Here is a 14663-nt window from a genome sequence, read left to right as displayed (position 1 = left end):
AAGTCGTGTGATATACTTATTCTACTAATTTCGCTGTGTCTGACTTGGGAACTATTCTACTGATTTTGCTGTGTCGGACTTGGGTCTTATACTACTGACTACACTGTGTCTGATTTGGACATAGAAGTTTTTTATAGTAGCACTGAACAGGCTTTCCCCCTATGAAGAAAATTATTTAGACCCCTGATGTCCTCTTTATATGAAATGATTTTTATAAAAACATTTTTCCGATAACTTCAATGCCTTACAAGATAAACTATCGTTTTTCCTTATAAAAAACATCTGTACAGCTACTCTGCCAGAAAGGAATTACACAAATTCGGGAGCACTTTAAACGTCTAAAGCAAACATCTTTCTTGATCCTGAAAGGATTAATCTTAAAAGCATCTATTCGTCATAGCACTCGAAGGCTTACATACACATTCCTTCTGTATCCCAAACATCTTTACAAAGCTTTCCCCAGGGTAAACAACCTTCACTTCTACCACGTGTAAGATCTCATAGCTATTGTCCTCCAACGACAACTAAAACATCGTCGCTCATGAAGCATCTTAGTAAGATAGTGGACCTAGTTGGTGTGTCATAACAGAAATCTAAAAAAAATAATATTTCCTATTTTCTTTACTCCAAAATGTAGGTATTAATTTCACAAAGTTTTCCTACTAGTACCTCAGAAATGAACAGATCTAATCTAAACCTAACTCAGTGCTAACTTAACCTAATTCTAAGTCAGATCTACTATAAACCTACACTAAACCTAACTCAAACCTAATACAGATCTCCTTTAACTTAAGTTAGGTTTAGTGTAGGTTTAAGTTCAGTTAGGTCTGAGGCACGTTTAATGTAGGTCCAGGTTAGACTTAGATTTAACTTACACTTATTTAACTTAAGTTAGGTCTGAGGTAGGTTTACAGATCTAATCTAAACCTAACTCAGTGCTAACTTAACCTAATCCTAAGTCAGACCTACTATAAACCTACACTAAACCTAATTCAAACCTAATTCAGATCTCCTTTAACTTAAGTTACGTTTAGTGTAGGTTTAAGTTCAGTTAGGTCTGAGGCACGTTTAATGTAGGTCCAGGTTTGACTTGGATTTAATTTACACTTATTTAACTTAAGTTAGGTCTGAGTTAGCTTTAATTTTGGGTTAGATTTAGATTAAATAATTTAACCTAAAGATTAAATTACGTTTAGGTTAAACAATTTAGCTCAAACCTAATATAAACATAAACTAAACCTAAGAAAAACGTGTGCCAAACCTTAAAAATACAATATGTACTATACAATATATTTTTGCATATTCTTCAGAAACTAAAGCCGAGCACTGGGTATATGTATGGGGAAGAGTAGTTTAGAATGTTAACCTTGACCACATATTTCAAGATCACCGAAATTGAAGGTGTGGGCCCTATCTACAGGTTGTCCCACCTAATGTGAAAACACAAGCGAGATATTTAACATGCTTAAGTTAGGTGGGATATCCTGTATACAATTACGAATCTTTCTATTGCTCAAAGCTGGTAAACTTACATCTGGAAGGTATACGAGTGTAATTAGCCACAATGGAAAATCTCCGCCTGATCTCACAGGTACTTTCGACTGAAGCATATTATTGGTCCAAGTGATAACAATTATTGCTGAAAAGCGAAGTCAATAGATGTGAGCGAGGGACCTCTTCTTCCCTTGTGCCATCCCGGGTGCAAGTTAACCAGCTCTGAACTGTACTCACTTTCATACTCAACTCAGTACTGTACTCCGCTCAAGAGATGAAACCCAGAAGGTACACAGGTTTAGACCTGTTTGATCAAAGCGGAAGAGAACACGTTTATGCTCACATACACTTTGGGTTCTTGCATACTGTTTCCAGCCACACGTGTATGTCGACAATATGAGCAACTATCTGCCGTCCTGGGGATCATCTCGTGAGCGGAGCACAGTATTGTATATCCAATTGTATATGCAAAACTGTATATCTCATCGTATATCTAAAAAAGTAATTTCTCGAAACCATTCTTATTTCGCATTCAAAGTACCATTCCCTAATTTCCAGAGTATGGCGCGGTCAAGCCGGGCCACCGGAGGCGGACAGACGTAGGTACGGATGAAGCGCAAGAAGGGTAACGAGGACGAGGAGGAGGAGGAAGAAGAAGAAGAGGAAGGCGAAGGAGACGCAGCCCCAGAAGTATCCGAAACCCTTGGCGAGAAGCCCGAGGAGTACTTGAACGCATCAGGTTCGATCGTAGGGTGGTCATCGTCGCGGTCCTCCCATACGTTTGATGCTGAGCAAAAAGAGGTTCGAAGACGACTCAACACTGGCGGACGGGGAACGTAATGGGAGCGCCGTGGTCACGGGCCCGGTGCTATCGTCGTCGTCGTCGTGCACGGTGCCCTACATCGGCACCGACCAGGGCTTCGTGTTCGAGGGTGGCGGCACGGCGACGCTGCGGCGGGTCGGCGCAGGTGGCGCGTCCCTCGGGCCAGTGAGCGGGCCAGGGGTCACCATGGGCGGTGGAGTGACCGGGGGTGGGGGGGTCGCCGTGGTGGGAGGGAAGAGCGGGAACAAGGAGGTCCGTTACGCTCCGTTCTCGTCGTCCGTGGGACCGACGGGGTCCGTGGCGCCTGTCGGTTTGCCACCACCGCCTCTGCCGCCGCCTCTGCCACCGCCGCCGCCGCCGCCGCCGCCACCGCCGCCGCCCCTGCCGCTGCAGATGCAGCAGCAGCGTGCCTTCTCGAGGTCGATGACGTCCCTGCCCCCTGAGCCGTTCATGATCATGAGGTCGAAGGCCCTGAACCGGCGGGTCTCGATCAACGTCGGCGGTGTCAAGCACGAGGTCCTCTGGCGCACCCTGGAGCGGCTGCCCCACACGCGTCTCGGTCGGCTGAGGGACTGCAACACCCACGAGGCGATCACCGAGCTCTGCGACGACTACTCCCTCATCGACAACGAGTACTTCTTCGACCGCCATCCGAAGTCCTTCAGCTCGATCCTGAACTTCTATCGGACCGGGAAGCTGCACTTGGTGGACGAGATGTGCGTGCTGGCGTTCAGCGATGACTTGGAGTACTGGGGCGTCGACGAGCTCTACCTGGAGAGCTGCTGCCAGCATAAGTACCATCAGAGGAAGGAGCACGTGCACGAGGAGATGCGCAAGGAAGCGGAGTCCCTCAGGCAGAGGGAGGAGGAGGAGTTCGGCGAGGGACAGTGCGCCCAGTACCAGAAGTGGCTCTGGGACCTACTGGAGAAGCCGACCACGTCCATCGCCGCAAGGGTGAGTTTTTATTGTTAATGGTCACGTGTCCGAGCATCATTACCGAATTCACTCGGTAATACCGCGCGCTCGAGTGTACGCGCGCAATCGGTTTAGGCAAGTTTTCGCGATGATTCGCCGGAGAAAAATTGGAAAGGTATTCTGAGATCGGACTCGGCCGGGGGAGAGGCTTGAACGCGAGCCAACTACTTGCCTTGTCGCAACAACAATGTGTTTTTTGGCATTGACGGACCCTTCGATGCGAGGGTCGCTGCTTTTGATCGTGTTTGAAATTTTCGGTATTGTCGGGGGACCTAGTTTTGAGGGGTAGACCACCTTGACCATGTCTAAATATAGGTAATGTTTGGGTAATTAACTCGATGAAAAATTCCGTTTTTTGGGGGTAATATTATTATATTCTTTAGCTTCATTTTACAATTTTTTTTTTTAAGGTAAAAAGTTTACAAAATTTATCAAAAATTTTTTTTTTGATTCATAAACTAGAATTTGTTGTCTATAATGTAGACCAAGGTATTTCTGATTTCACAAATAGTTACTGAATCTTAATTTTTTAAATTGGACTTTTTTTTTGAGAAAAATGATTTTTCAATTCAAACTGCTGCTAGTTTTACAATTTAAAAAATTTTTTAAAAGTCCCACGCTATATTGTAGATGGAAGATTGTAGTTTATGAATTAAGGAGAACTTTTCATAAATTTTATATAATAACTTTTACTTGAAGAAAATTAGAAAATAAAATTAAAATATACATTACTGTTACTAAAAACCAAAATTTTTCACTGAGTGAATTTCTTATGAAAAAAATTCTATTTTTATCGTATTTTGAGTTGAGAGTTTGTCCAAATTCTGCTCTCCTCTGGCCGTTATCAGTCAATTGGCTAAAGCTGGCTTCTCTGAAAAGAAACATTCGAAAGTCTATAACGATCTCATTTCCGTGAAAGTCGGGCTATCATTTTGTTATCACGCAAGAACTCTCTGCAGTTTCCCACTAATCCACTTACGATGTCTCCACGTTTGCAGTTTGTGCTGGAGCCTTAATTTCAAACAAAGGTATTATTAAGTTGATAGTAGAGCATCGATTCGACGTAGCTCTTACATAGAGAAAAGAGTAGCGAGAACGTTTGCGTCGTATGTGACTTAACGTAATCTCACCGTAGATCATTATCTAAACTAATCAATCAATTTTGGATCCTGGCTTGCGGTTGTTTCGATGTTCGTCAGTGGCCATCTCGTCCAATGAACCACATAGAACAAGAGTACTTTGCAAAGAGAGAAAAAAAACAATAGGAAGCCAGAAAGTAAAAAGAAATCAACCTATAGCAGTTTTTGCATGACTTGTTCGTCATTAATTTTACCTACGCATAGAGTACTTGTAAATATTTATACATTCTCGACGAACATTCAGCTTCCCCATTAACAAGAGATTACGATATTACATTGTAAATAGATTTGTTTTCCCTCGTAAGAGCCAGATCGAGATCACTGACCGAGTTTAAAGAGAACATTGGGTAAGTGACCCACTCCGACTTTTTTGGATTTCACATACATGTAGTAGTACTCAAAAAACTAAGCCACACCTGTTTTTTATATCTACAGGTATTTAGTTTAAAGGGGCGCAACCCACTTTCAGAAATTTAACGTGTAGCAAAGTAATTGAAATTTTTCATAATAATACTGTTTTAAATTCTTTTGAATTTCAATGTCTGTGTAGAATTTTCTTTGCTCTAACAAATCTACCATGGAATTCCAGTTTTTCGAAGAGTCTTGTTTAGGGGTAAACTACCCCCGTATTGAATTTTTCTTCTCTACATAAAAATTGATGTTGTTTTGATTTGGGTCTCAGAAAATTTGAAGAAGATAGAAAAAGAGTGCTATTATACAACATATTCTATAACAAAAAATAGTATTAATAATTATTAAAATTTCTACAAGGGTGTTTTGCGACATAAGGGCATTTTATTTAGAAAATTCACATGTATATTTAATAAAAGAGCATGATTTTGTCTAATAATTTGGCTTCTGACATGAAGGGGTGGTTTGCCTCAAAAAAGAGAACAAGTTTACTTTCTGATAACATATAAAGTAACATTTATTTAATCGACTATCTTCCTATGGAATAAATATCGTTTTGTTTCGAATCAATTTTTTATGTAGAAAAGAAAACTGTAACATGAGGGTAGTTTACCCTAAAAAACAAATATCTTTAAAATAATGGAATTCCCTAGTAGGTTTCCTACGACGAAAAATATTCTGTATGCACACTAAAATTGAAAAGAATTCACTAAAATATTTTAATAAAAAATTCCAATTATTCTAGTTACGTGTTAAATCTTCGAAGATGGGTTTCACCCCTTCAAACTGAATATCCCCAGATACAAAACAGCACATGTTCGTAATTTTTTTCAGTACTACAACATATCTAGAATAAAAAGAAATCGGAGGAGACACCTGCCTAGTGTTCTTCGTTAGTTGTGTATAGCAATCAGAACTGACTTAGATGATCCTCTCGTTTCGATGCATCTCATTAACGAAATGAACCAAAAGAGTTTCACCCTTTCTAGATAAGGTGTAAGTATGTATATACATATGTACATATACGTGTATATACGCATATGTATGTACAGTGAAAGCTAGCAAAAGCCCATCCAAGGAAACAATATCTTAGCGAACATCAGAGATACCACTTCTCGCTAGCAACCCCGTCTGTGTCGATGTCTGTAATGTGTATTTTATTTCTAGGTGGTGTTAACCAACATGATTACTAATCTCATTGTCACGTAATCCAGCTTTCTAGCTCACATTCAAATTTACCGCGCTCTAAATATAATCGTCATGTTTGACCCTCGATGATAATGGGAGTGCATAATACGCGATTACCAGGTATCACGTAGATTCTTTCTCGACACCGCTCCCTGTGAGATGTCATATAGTAACTTCGCTACCAGCGAATTCAATTCGAATCTTTGTAAAATAACACGTTCGTACGTAAATGTTAACCGTCGTAGAATGCTAGCATAATTGTGACTAATTAAATTAACCGCGACAAGACGGATCAGCATTTCACGTAAACGAATCTGACGTTCCTCGAAGAGAAATATGCGTTAATTAGTGACACACACGCTTCTTAATTGCGACTTAGAGACACGAACAGGCTAGCCGTAGAGAATAGAAACAAATATCGCGGATTTAGCGCCCACACTAAGTTTAATCCTAGACGTACCCACAGTTGTACCTACACACAGACACTCATCACCTAGCGGTAGATATTTCTTTTCGCGTGAACGTTGGATTCGTAGCAACGTAACCATTAATCGTGATTGTACAAGAGCAAACTTGAAGGCACTCAGGCGGCGCCATTCCATTTAACATACACACCACAAACAATACACATTGCACACACTGTTGCTACAAGATTGAAACAAACATTATGCGGGGCGAAGGATAGCACCTGTATCTACCACTAAACCTCCCATATCACTACCACCTGTGTCACGTTAAACGAAGATCTATCGAGCCTTCTCCAATCTCTCTGTGCTCGTGTGTAGATGCAAGACCTCCCCCCCGAATCGTGGCGATTTCCATCGGCTCGTTCGATCTGTCGATCGATCGCGATGGGGAGAGTCCGTAACACTCTCGGCCGCGGGATTCCCGCGGAGGAGTGACTCTTTAGATACCTCCTGGCCGCACGTCCAAACGTTTCTCCTTAATGCGTCAATATTACAGAAACTATTGATTTTCCACTATATTTAAACCCACGTGAGGGGCCGTCGGTCAATAACTGTGGCTGCTTCTGAGAGTGTATGGGTATAGTCATTGGTAATGGGGATATTGGGTCTTCTCACGACTTAGCTTCTTGCCTGTGTTCATGTTCGTAGACATTTAATGCTACAGTGTAATCTCCGTATACAAAGCGTATTCGATATACGAATCTGGTGAATTTAGGTCTGTCGCTGGTAAATGTGTAAACGTAAGTTATTTTTCCCGCTTTGTTTGTGGGGGAGAGGTGGCATGAATGGAACACGTTTAATAGTCTATGGTATTTATTAGTGGCGAAAGGAAGGAGAAGAAAAAAGGGAGAAAAGAAAACGGAGGAGGAAAGGTAAAGAAGAAACAGAACTGTATTACAATTGGAGTTTAGATTAATGAGTGAAATAACTTTGTTTCTTGGAGAAAAGCTATCACGTTAGTGATTCTGTTGGGAATGAAATTTGACTCTTTCAAATTTGACTCTATTTGATTTTTCTGATGGCTAATTGAAAGCTTAGGATAGGTGGCACTTTTGCTTAAGACGAGATAATAAGAAAACTAAACGATTATTCTAGTTCTAATTTATATCCTTAGAAATATTAGTTATTTCACTATAATAATATTAATATGATAGTAACAGTAAGTTACTAATGCCATCTCGCCCCTAAATCCTAACGTATCCAGGCTCAAATGTAACAGTTTATGTTTTTGACTCTGTAGCTTCAGAATTCTGCAGAATTTTTATAAAATTTGTACAAGGCAGTAAACATAATCAATTTTTATAGGTATAAAATGCGAATAAAAATCACAAAATTTATAGGAAGCACTATAGTATTACTGAAAGTAGTACGGAGATTTCACTGGATTCTGGTCTTTGCGAATCTTAAGCTTCAGCTGTATCTGGCCATCAAAATTATATGTATGTTTAAAATAAAAAAGCTGGAATTACTAAATTGAACTGGATTCGTCGAATTGTATCGATTAGATTTGTTTTATGAAGAGTGTAGTACTTCGACGAATTGAAGTATAGTGACTTTGCACTTGAATCGATTCGATTTCCTAGAATCGTATTGACTGTAATTATCCTGCTAACAACAAGGAGGTTTAGATTCAGCTTATAGTTTTTATTGAAGATGTGAACAACAAAAATTGTGGAAACGTTGAAAAAAGAGGATTAGATTGTTGCATGGATTAATATAAAATATTTGAGAAATTCTTGTCATTAAAATTAAAAGTCCTTCTTAGAATAGGATACATTGTTTATCATTGAAATTAAAACTTTTTCAAACGTAGATACTATTTTCAATTTTGTAATTAAACAGATTCATTAATGAAGGATATGTGAATTTTTGATGAACTCCACAAATTCAAAATTCGAATTCACAAAATTATTTCCATTGCTTTCAAGTAGTTCAAGTCAGTGTCTTATGATTGCTTTAATCCAAAGTAATATCATAGCAAATTTTATTTGAAAAAAGTCACATAATCGATTTCTTTGAAATGAATTTTTTGATTTTATAATTGGTTTTATATTATTTTTGTAAGAAATGTGGTCGAAGGTGTCCAATATACAATAATTTGTCATTGAAATTCGGTATTCAATTACGTAAGAAAAGGAATAGTGCAAAAGAACCTTGAACGAGATTCAATATACATAAGAATGTTCCAAGATTCGCATAGACCCGATTTTACGACATTAAGGGCACGTACTAGTTAACCCGTAAAGTCGAAGGTCATTTTCTGCATGCAACTGATTGTGAGATAACATCGAATCGGGTTCGAGTCTAATTGTTAGGTGATTATTTTATTAGGGCCGTACTTATTAATGAGATGGCAATTATACTAGATAATAAACCAGCCACCATCTTTGCTAAATGATTGACCGACATTGACAAAACCAAAAAGCCTTTTAATATACATATATTTTTTACAGTACAATTTTACGATTCTCAATTATTTCGTCTACGACAATTCTTTTTCTATTATAATCATTCGAAGAATACAATACGCCTTGAACAGTCGTGATGAAGGCAACACTCAGCCAAGCCTGAGTCTACAGAGTGATCACACACCGCCAGTTGTTTATTTTCGAAACGTTGGAAAATAGTTTGCGACGAGTTGCTGCAATTTATCGCTTCACTTGGACTTTATACCTGTGGCTTAAGTCTCTTTTGTACGATATAACTGTAACAAGTGAATTGGTATTATAAGGTAGCTTCTATTTATATTCGCTTTGCTTTTAGAAAATGACGCGTGCTTTAAAGTGTTAACCAGTATGAGTCTACTGATGAAATGAATCTACCACTTTCTCATACAATATGTGCCCGAAACAAGAAAACAGAAAATGAGAAATAATGAAGTGCACATAATTTGCTTGTATTCGTGATTTACACGGTTTGAATAATATAAGACGTACATATTTTTATAAGTGGGATCTACTTGGGGGAAACTTGGCATCGAGAAACGATAGGGAAGAATTTATGTAACTATGTTTATGCGTAAAGGTATTTCACAATGTCTGGGCATTGTTTGATGATTGAATTTAATACACAAAGTAACATAAATAGTTTAGCAAACATTTTTGACAGGGTCTTCTTTAGAGTAGAGAGATACAGCTTTTATTCAAATTTTATTTCACAAAAAATCTATAAGAATACCATTTTGAAGTCTTCATAAATCTTCAGATATATGAAAATGTTCCTAATTAATTAAGCTGCTAACAATTATTAGCTGAATTAAATCTATTTAAAAATAAAAAAAATGTTGTCGAATTAATTCTACTTTTGTTAAATAGCTATACATATATGTACATACATGCTATGTATTATTTTAAAATTAAAATAATTGCAATGACTTCGAATTCCTGTGATTCCAAATTGATTTGGATAGACTCAGAAATAGGTTTGACAAGTCTGGTATGATCTACCCCATTGTTAGGAAATTGCTTGTTCAGGAACCATTAATGCACATGTTCCATGCTACGTGTCGTGACAAATGGGATTCGATAACACGTTCAGTTGATTAGCCACGGAATTAAAGTAGGATTCTGGCATTAATCTTTCATCATGGTGGGTCAGGCATATGAGATATGAAAGTATTTAATGGGGGTGGTTACAATAATTTGAAAACTACTAGATGTTAGATGTTTATTTAGCGGAGTCCATTATAATAATTATTTTAGAACATGGTTAATTAATTACTAGAATTACACGGAAGTTTGACTTTTGTAGCTGAAATAAAGTAATATTTTATGTTATGAGGGTGAAGTCTGTACGTATTGTTTATAAGAAAAATATTAACACAGCTGGTTTCTAATATTGTTATAAAATGTTTTGATATAATTTCAATGTTGTGTTTACTCAGTCAAGAAATGTGAGAGAATCATAATTATAATTAGAAAGTATTTTTATAAATTGATTGCGAATGTGGGTGTATTTTATGGGAAACATAAATGCGTAGAAAAATACACATGTGTAAAATTATATGAAGATTCCAAAGCAAGATACACATTATAGTATTTATAAGATGAAACAAATTTCTATTTAGACTTCTTTCCTATGCATTTTAAGAAAATATACACGCAATTACAAAAACAAAGTGGCTCACTGAAGGCAAACAAAATTCGAGATTATGTGAGAATTAGTAATTTTTTATGTGTAGGGTTAAAATCTATTTTGCATAGAATAGTATTTATTGAATATCCCACAACTTCATTAAATTACCTACCTAAATCTAAACAAGTTTAGAGATTAAGAATATAAAAGAAAAGAAATTAAGTTTTTCAAAGACACATTATTCAGAAAACCCCTAAGAGTAAGGTCCCACTTATAAACTTATTAATTAATTTTACAAGTATTCGTAGCACGATTGCGAGACAGTTCGAGTGGTAATTCATTATTGTAAAATTCTAACTAATCGTGGTCGCGTAATAGGGGTGGCTTATCTTTCCCATCGACTGCACTGTACCCGCGCTGGTTTCCTCCATTTCTCACCAAGGCTCCGCTGTGTTTATGCCACCCAATTTCAGCACTTCGTTTTCTCTTCGCGAGCCCACTCTTTCTTCTCCATCCGAATTAAATGAGACCATTGAGAAATCGCACGACACCGCTTTTCCCCCTTTGAGAATATTACTCCGCGCAACAAGCCCTCTGCACCGGCTCCAACGCAACTGTGGCGATCGATAATCTCGTTCCCACCTCCAACTTTGCAACGAATATTAGAAAAAAAAAAAAAAAAAACAAAAAGAAACTCACTATCGGGAGGCACGTGGGAATATCGCAGTCAGTTGCATGAGAAACTGCAGATGCAACACTCCTCTCCTTGTTTACTCCTCTCCTCCACTCTCTGCTTTGAAGTTGCACCAAGTATCGACACACTCGGAAGCCAAGCTACATGCTACGAAGTAGGGATAAGAATACTTATGTCAGAATAATGTGATCCATGGCTCTGAAAGAGAAAAAGAAAATAGACACAGTAGGGCCTCGATTATCCGAAGTATCAAGGGGTTGAAACCTGAAGAACCTATAACAGCTAGCTTTTTCTACAGCAAACTAGGTATTATTATTTCCCTGTGCAAGTCCTATTCGATGTTGTCTATCGTAGTCTTATTATTAGATTTCGAGTATTCTGAGCTTGGTTAATCGAAGTTCTACTGATTCTACTGACAGGGAGTCTCGGGCTCCGACGACCACACCTTCACTTCCGAGTGTACGCATTTCTGTTTCCCCGCACTGTGACCATGCGAAGCGAGTGCCTGTTTATTTCAGTTAAACAGACCCTGGCGTCCTTTTGCCTGACCCGTTCCCAGCCCCGAAGCGACGAATTGATTTCGCTTTGTAGCGATTGCACTAGCGTTGGGCCCAGGGTTAGGGGCAGCGAAACTCGGTATGCCGAGGCTCAGGGCGAACCGAAAGGGAGCGGGGTTTTGAAGGGACCATCAATAAAGTATGTGCTAATACGCTTGCCGAACAATGTACAAACTTGTATATGAGTCGAGCGACGTCGGGCAGACTGCCTTCAAACGACGAGACACTCCTTGGTGCAAATGCTCTGCTGGTGCTCTATGCGTTCCTATGGCGGTTTTCGGCGACACTGTACGCCGCGCTCGCGCGGCCCACCAGTCTCGCAGAGAATGCTTTAGAACGTCATAGCAGTCGCACGCGTTCCATTTCTTTTCTTTTGCCTTTAATCCAACGTCGTCACGGAGTCGTTTGGAGGTCTCAAGGGTTTCTTTTCGCTTGTTGGTTGCGCATAGTCCTCGGTGGAGGGGGGGGGTGGGAGGGATTGGCCCTTTTTGTATCGACCTTTTTGAAACGTCCGTGGTCGAGATCGCCTAGAGCATCGTGGCATTAACAGGTCTTCCTTTAAAAGGCTCGTTCTCCCGAAATTGACGATCGTTGCGAGGGGCAACGCCTGTCGAGATTTTACAAGCTTTCTTTACGTACGCAAATTGCAGCTTGCTTCGTACGTGTAACAGAGTATTTATATATATATGCTTTCCTACTATTTTGTCAATGATAAAGTATGTTGTATTTAATGTATCATTTGTATACATATTTTTGAACGCTTCCGTGCAATTAAAGCTTCCAGTATCTTTACTCTTGTTGTGGTAGTTGTTGTTGCTTGTAAAAGTGCAGGCTGAGTAATTAATTATTTTCGAAGAGCTGAGGAGAGTTTCCACGATCGTTCGGAATACTTCCCAGGTGACTATAGTACACCTTATCGAGGAACAGTGATTTCCTATTCGTTATCAGAGGATGTTCTTCACTCTCAACAATCCCTTAAAGCCAGTTTTCATTAGACTGCCTTCTGGCATTATCCTCCGCATTTAGGTAAAACGTCCTGCAGAGAACACGTTATACAGTAGATACGTAGTAAAAAAAAATACCCGATAATCCGACGAAAGGAGAGATTCTGTAAGCTAGTGAGTTTTTGTTTAATGGTAGCAGAAGTAGGACGTTGAACGAGCGGTGACTCCGTTTGACCGGTTGACCCGTCGCTTTTCCAGGTGATAGCTGTGATATCAATACTCTTTATTGTGCTTTCGACGATCGCACTAACTCTCAACACCATTCCTAGTATGCAAGTGAATGATGAGAAGGGGAACTTTCAAGACAATCCGCAGCTCGCGATGGTGGAGGCTGTGTGCATCACATGGTTCACCCTCGAGTACGTCCTTAGGTTCAGTGCCTCGCCGGACAAGTGGAAGTTCTTCAAGGGCGGTCTGAATGTTATCGACCTGTTGGCGATATTGCCATACTACGTATCTCTGTTCCTGGTCGAGACGAACAAGAACGCGACCGACCAGTTCCAGGACGTGCGCAGGGTAGTGCAGATCTTTCGTATAATGCGGATCCTGAGGATCCTGAAGCTGGCCCGCCACTCGACCGGGCTGCAGAGCCTCGGCTTCACCTTGCGTAACTCGTACAAGGAGCTGGGCCTGCTGATGCTCTTCCTGGCGATGGGCGTCCTCATATTCTCGAGCCTCGCCTACTTCGCCGAGAAGGAGGAGCCCGGGACCAAATTCGTAAGCATTCCAGAAACCTTCTGGTGGGCGGGCATCACGATGACCACCGTCGGATACGGCGACATCTACCCCACGACCCCGCTCGGCAAGGTGATCGGCAGTGTGTGTTGTATATGTGGTGTCCTGGTAATCGCGTTGCCCATTCCCATTATCGTTAACAACTTCGCCGAGTTCTACAAGAATCAGATGAGACGGGAGAAGGCCCTCAAGAGGCGGGAGGCTCTTGAGAGGGCTAAAAGGGAGGGCAGCATCGTCTCGTTTCATCACCTCAATCTGAGGGACGCCTTTGCCAAGAGCATGGATCTCATCGATGTCATCGTCGATACCGGTAAGCGACGGCCCACAAGGAGGGATGATAAAGATGATAAATGTGATAAAGATATGAGAGAGAACTCGAAAATCTTGGGTACCGTGTTCGAGATAGGTTGGATAGGGTTGGGGTTCTGAAAATGACTAGCGATTTCAAAATGTTCCGAGTCCTATGAATTTTAAGACACTGAATCCATCTTGGGCTCGTCCTTTTTTGAACATATGTCAGAGCAGGGATGATGCACCAAATAACAGATATAGTATTCTGTTTTAAATTTGCGTGTAAGATAATAGTTATTGAACATTGTCGTGGCTCCTTTCCACTGCTGGTAATATTATTACAGTAAGGACAGAATTATATATTAATTTAAAATAAAATATTATGGCATTTATTTAGTGCATTATTTTTGCTCTGTGTTCTATTTTGTGGACCTGGTCCTGAATCTGGATCTGAACTGAAACCTGGACCAAAACCTAAACCTAGATGTCAACATGAATCTGGACATGGACTTAGGCCTATGAACTGGACCTAGATCTGGGCCTTGTCCTGAACCTATGACCAGGCCCTCAACTTGAACCTGAACCTAGATCTACACATGGATCTGGATATTGAATTTGGGCTATGAACCGGACCTAGACCTGAGCTTTGTCCTGAATCTTTGACCTAGTTCTGGAAATGACCTGAACATGGACCAAGATCTGGACATAACATAATTCAGGTTCTTAAAATTCTAAACAATGCTCACGTTCTTGAATCGCGCGATACTTTCGAGAATCTAACCGATTCAACTAAAAATTCTCAGCCCGACTC

At 40.0% G+C, this 14663-nt stretch overlaps 1 protein-coding gene across 9 annotated transcripts in view; it reads left to right on the top strand.

Moving 5' to 3' along the window:
* The window catches only part of Shab (Shaker cognate b), an 87117-nt gene that overhangs the window by 13160 nt on the left and 59294 nt on the right, over positions 1–14663 (top strand). For 6 of the 9 annotated variants that reach the window (XR_013003182.1, XM_076391403.1, XM_076391401.1 and 3 more), the window contains exons 2-3: positions 2053–3271; positions 13025–13871. Coding sequence is in view for 8 of the 9 variants with exons in the window: in XM_076391403.1 (XP_076247518.1) it covers positions 2279–3271; positions 13025–13871 (1840 nt within the window). In the remaining variant the exon portion in view is untranslated. Of the gene's footprint in view, positions 1–2052; positions 3272–13024; positions 13872–14663 lie in introns of those variants that run through there. The other 3 variants (XM_076391405.1, XM_076391406.1, XM_076391404.1) reach the window with 1 other exon arrangement.

The sequence above is a fragment of the Calliopsis andreniformis genome, unplaced genomic scaffold (assembly GCF_051401765.1).
Source record: "Calliopsis andreniformis isolate RMS-2024a unplaced genomic scaffold, iyCalAndr_principal scaffold0022, whole genome shotgun sequence".
Taxonomy (NCBI): Eukaryota; Metazoa; Arthropoda; class Insecta; order Hymenoptera; family Andrenidae; genus Calliopsis; species Calliopsis andreniformis.
The sequence above is the reverse complement of the archived record's forward strand: the minus strand, read 5'-3'. Positions and strand labels throughout refer to the sequence as shown.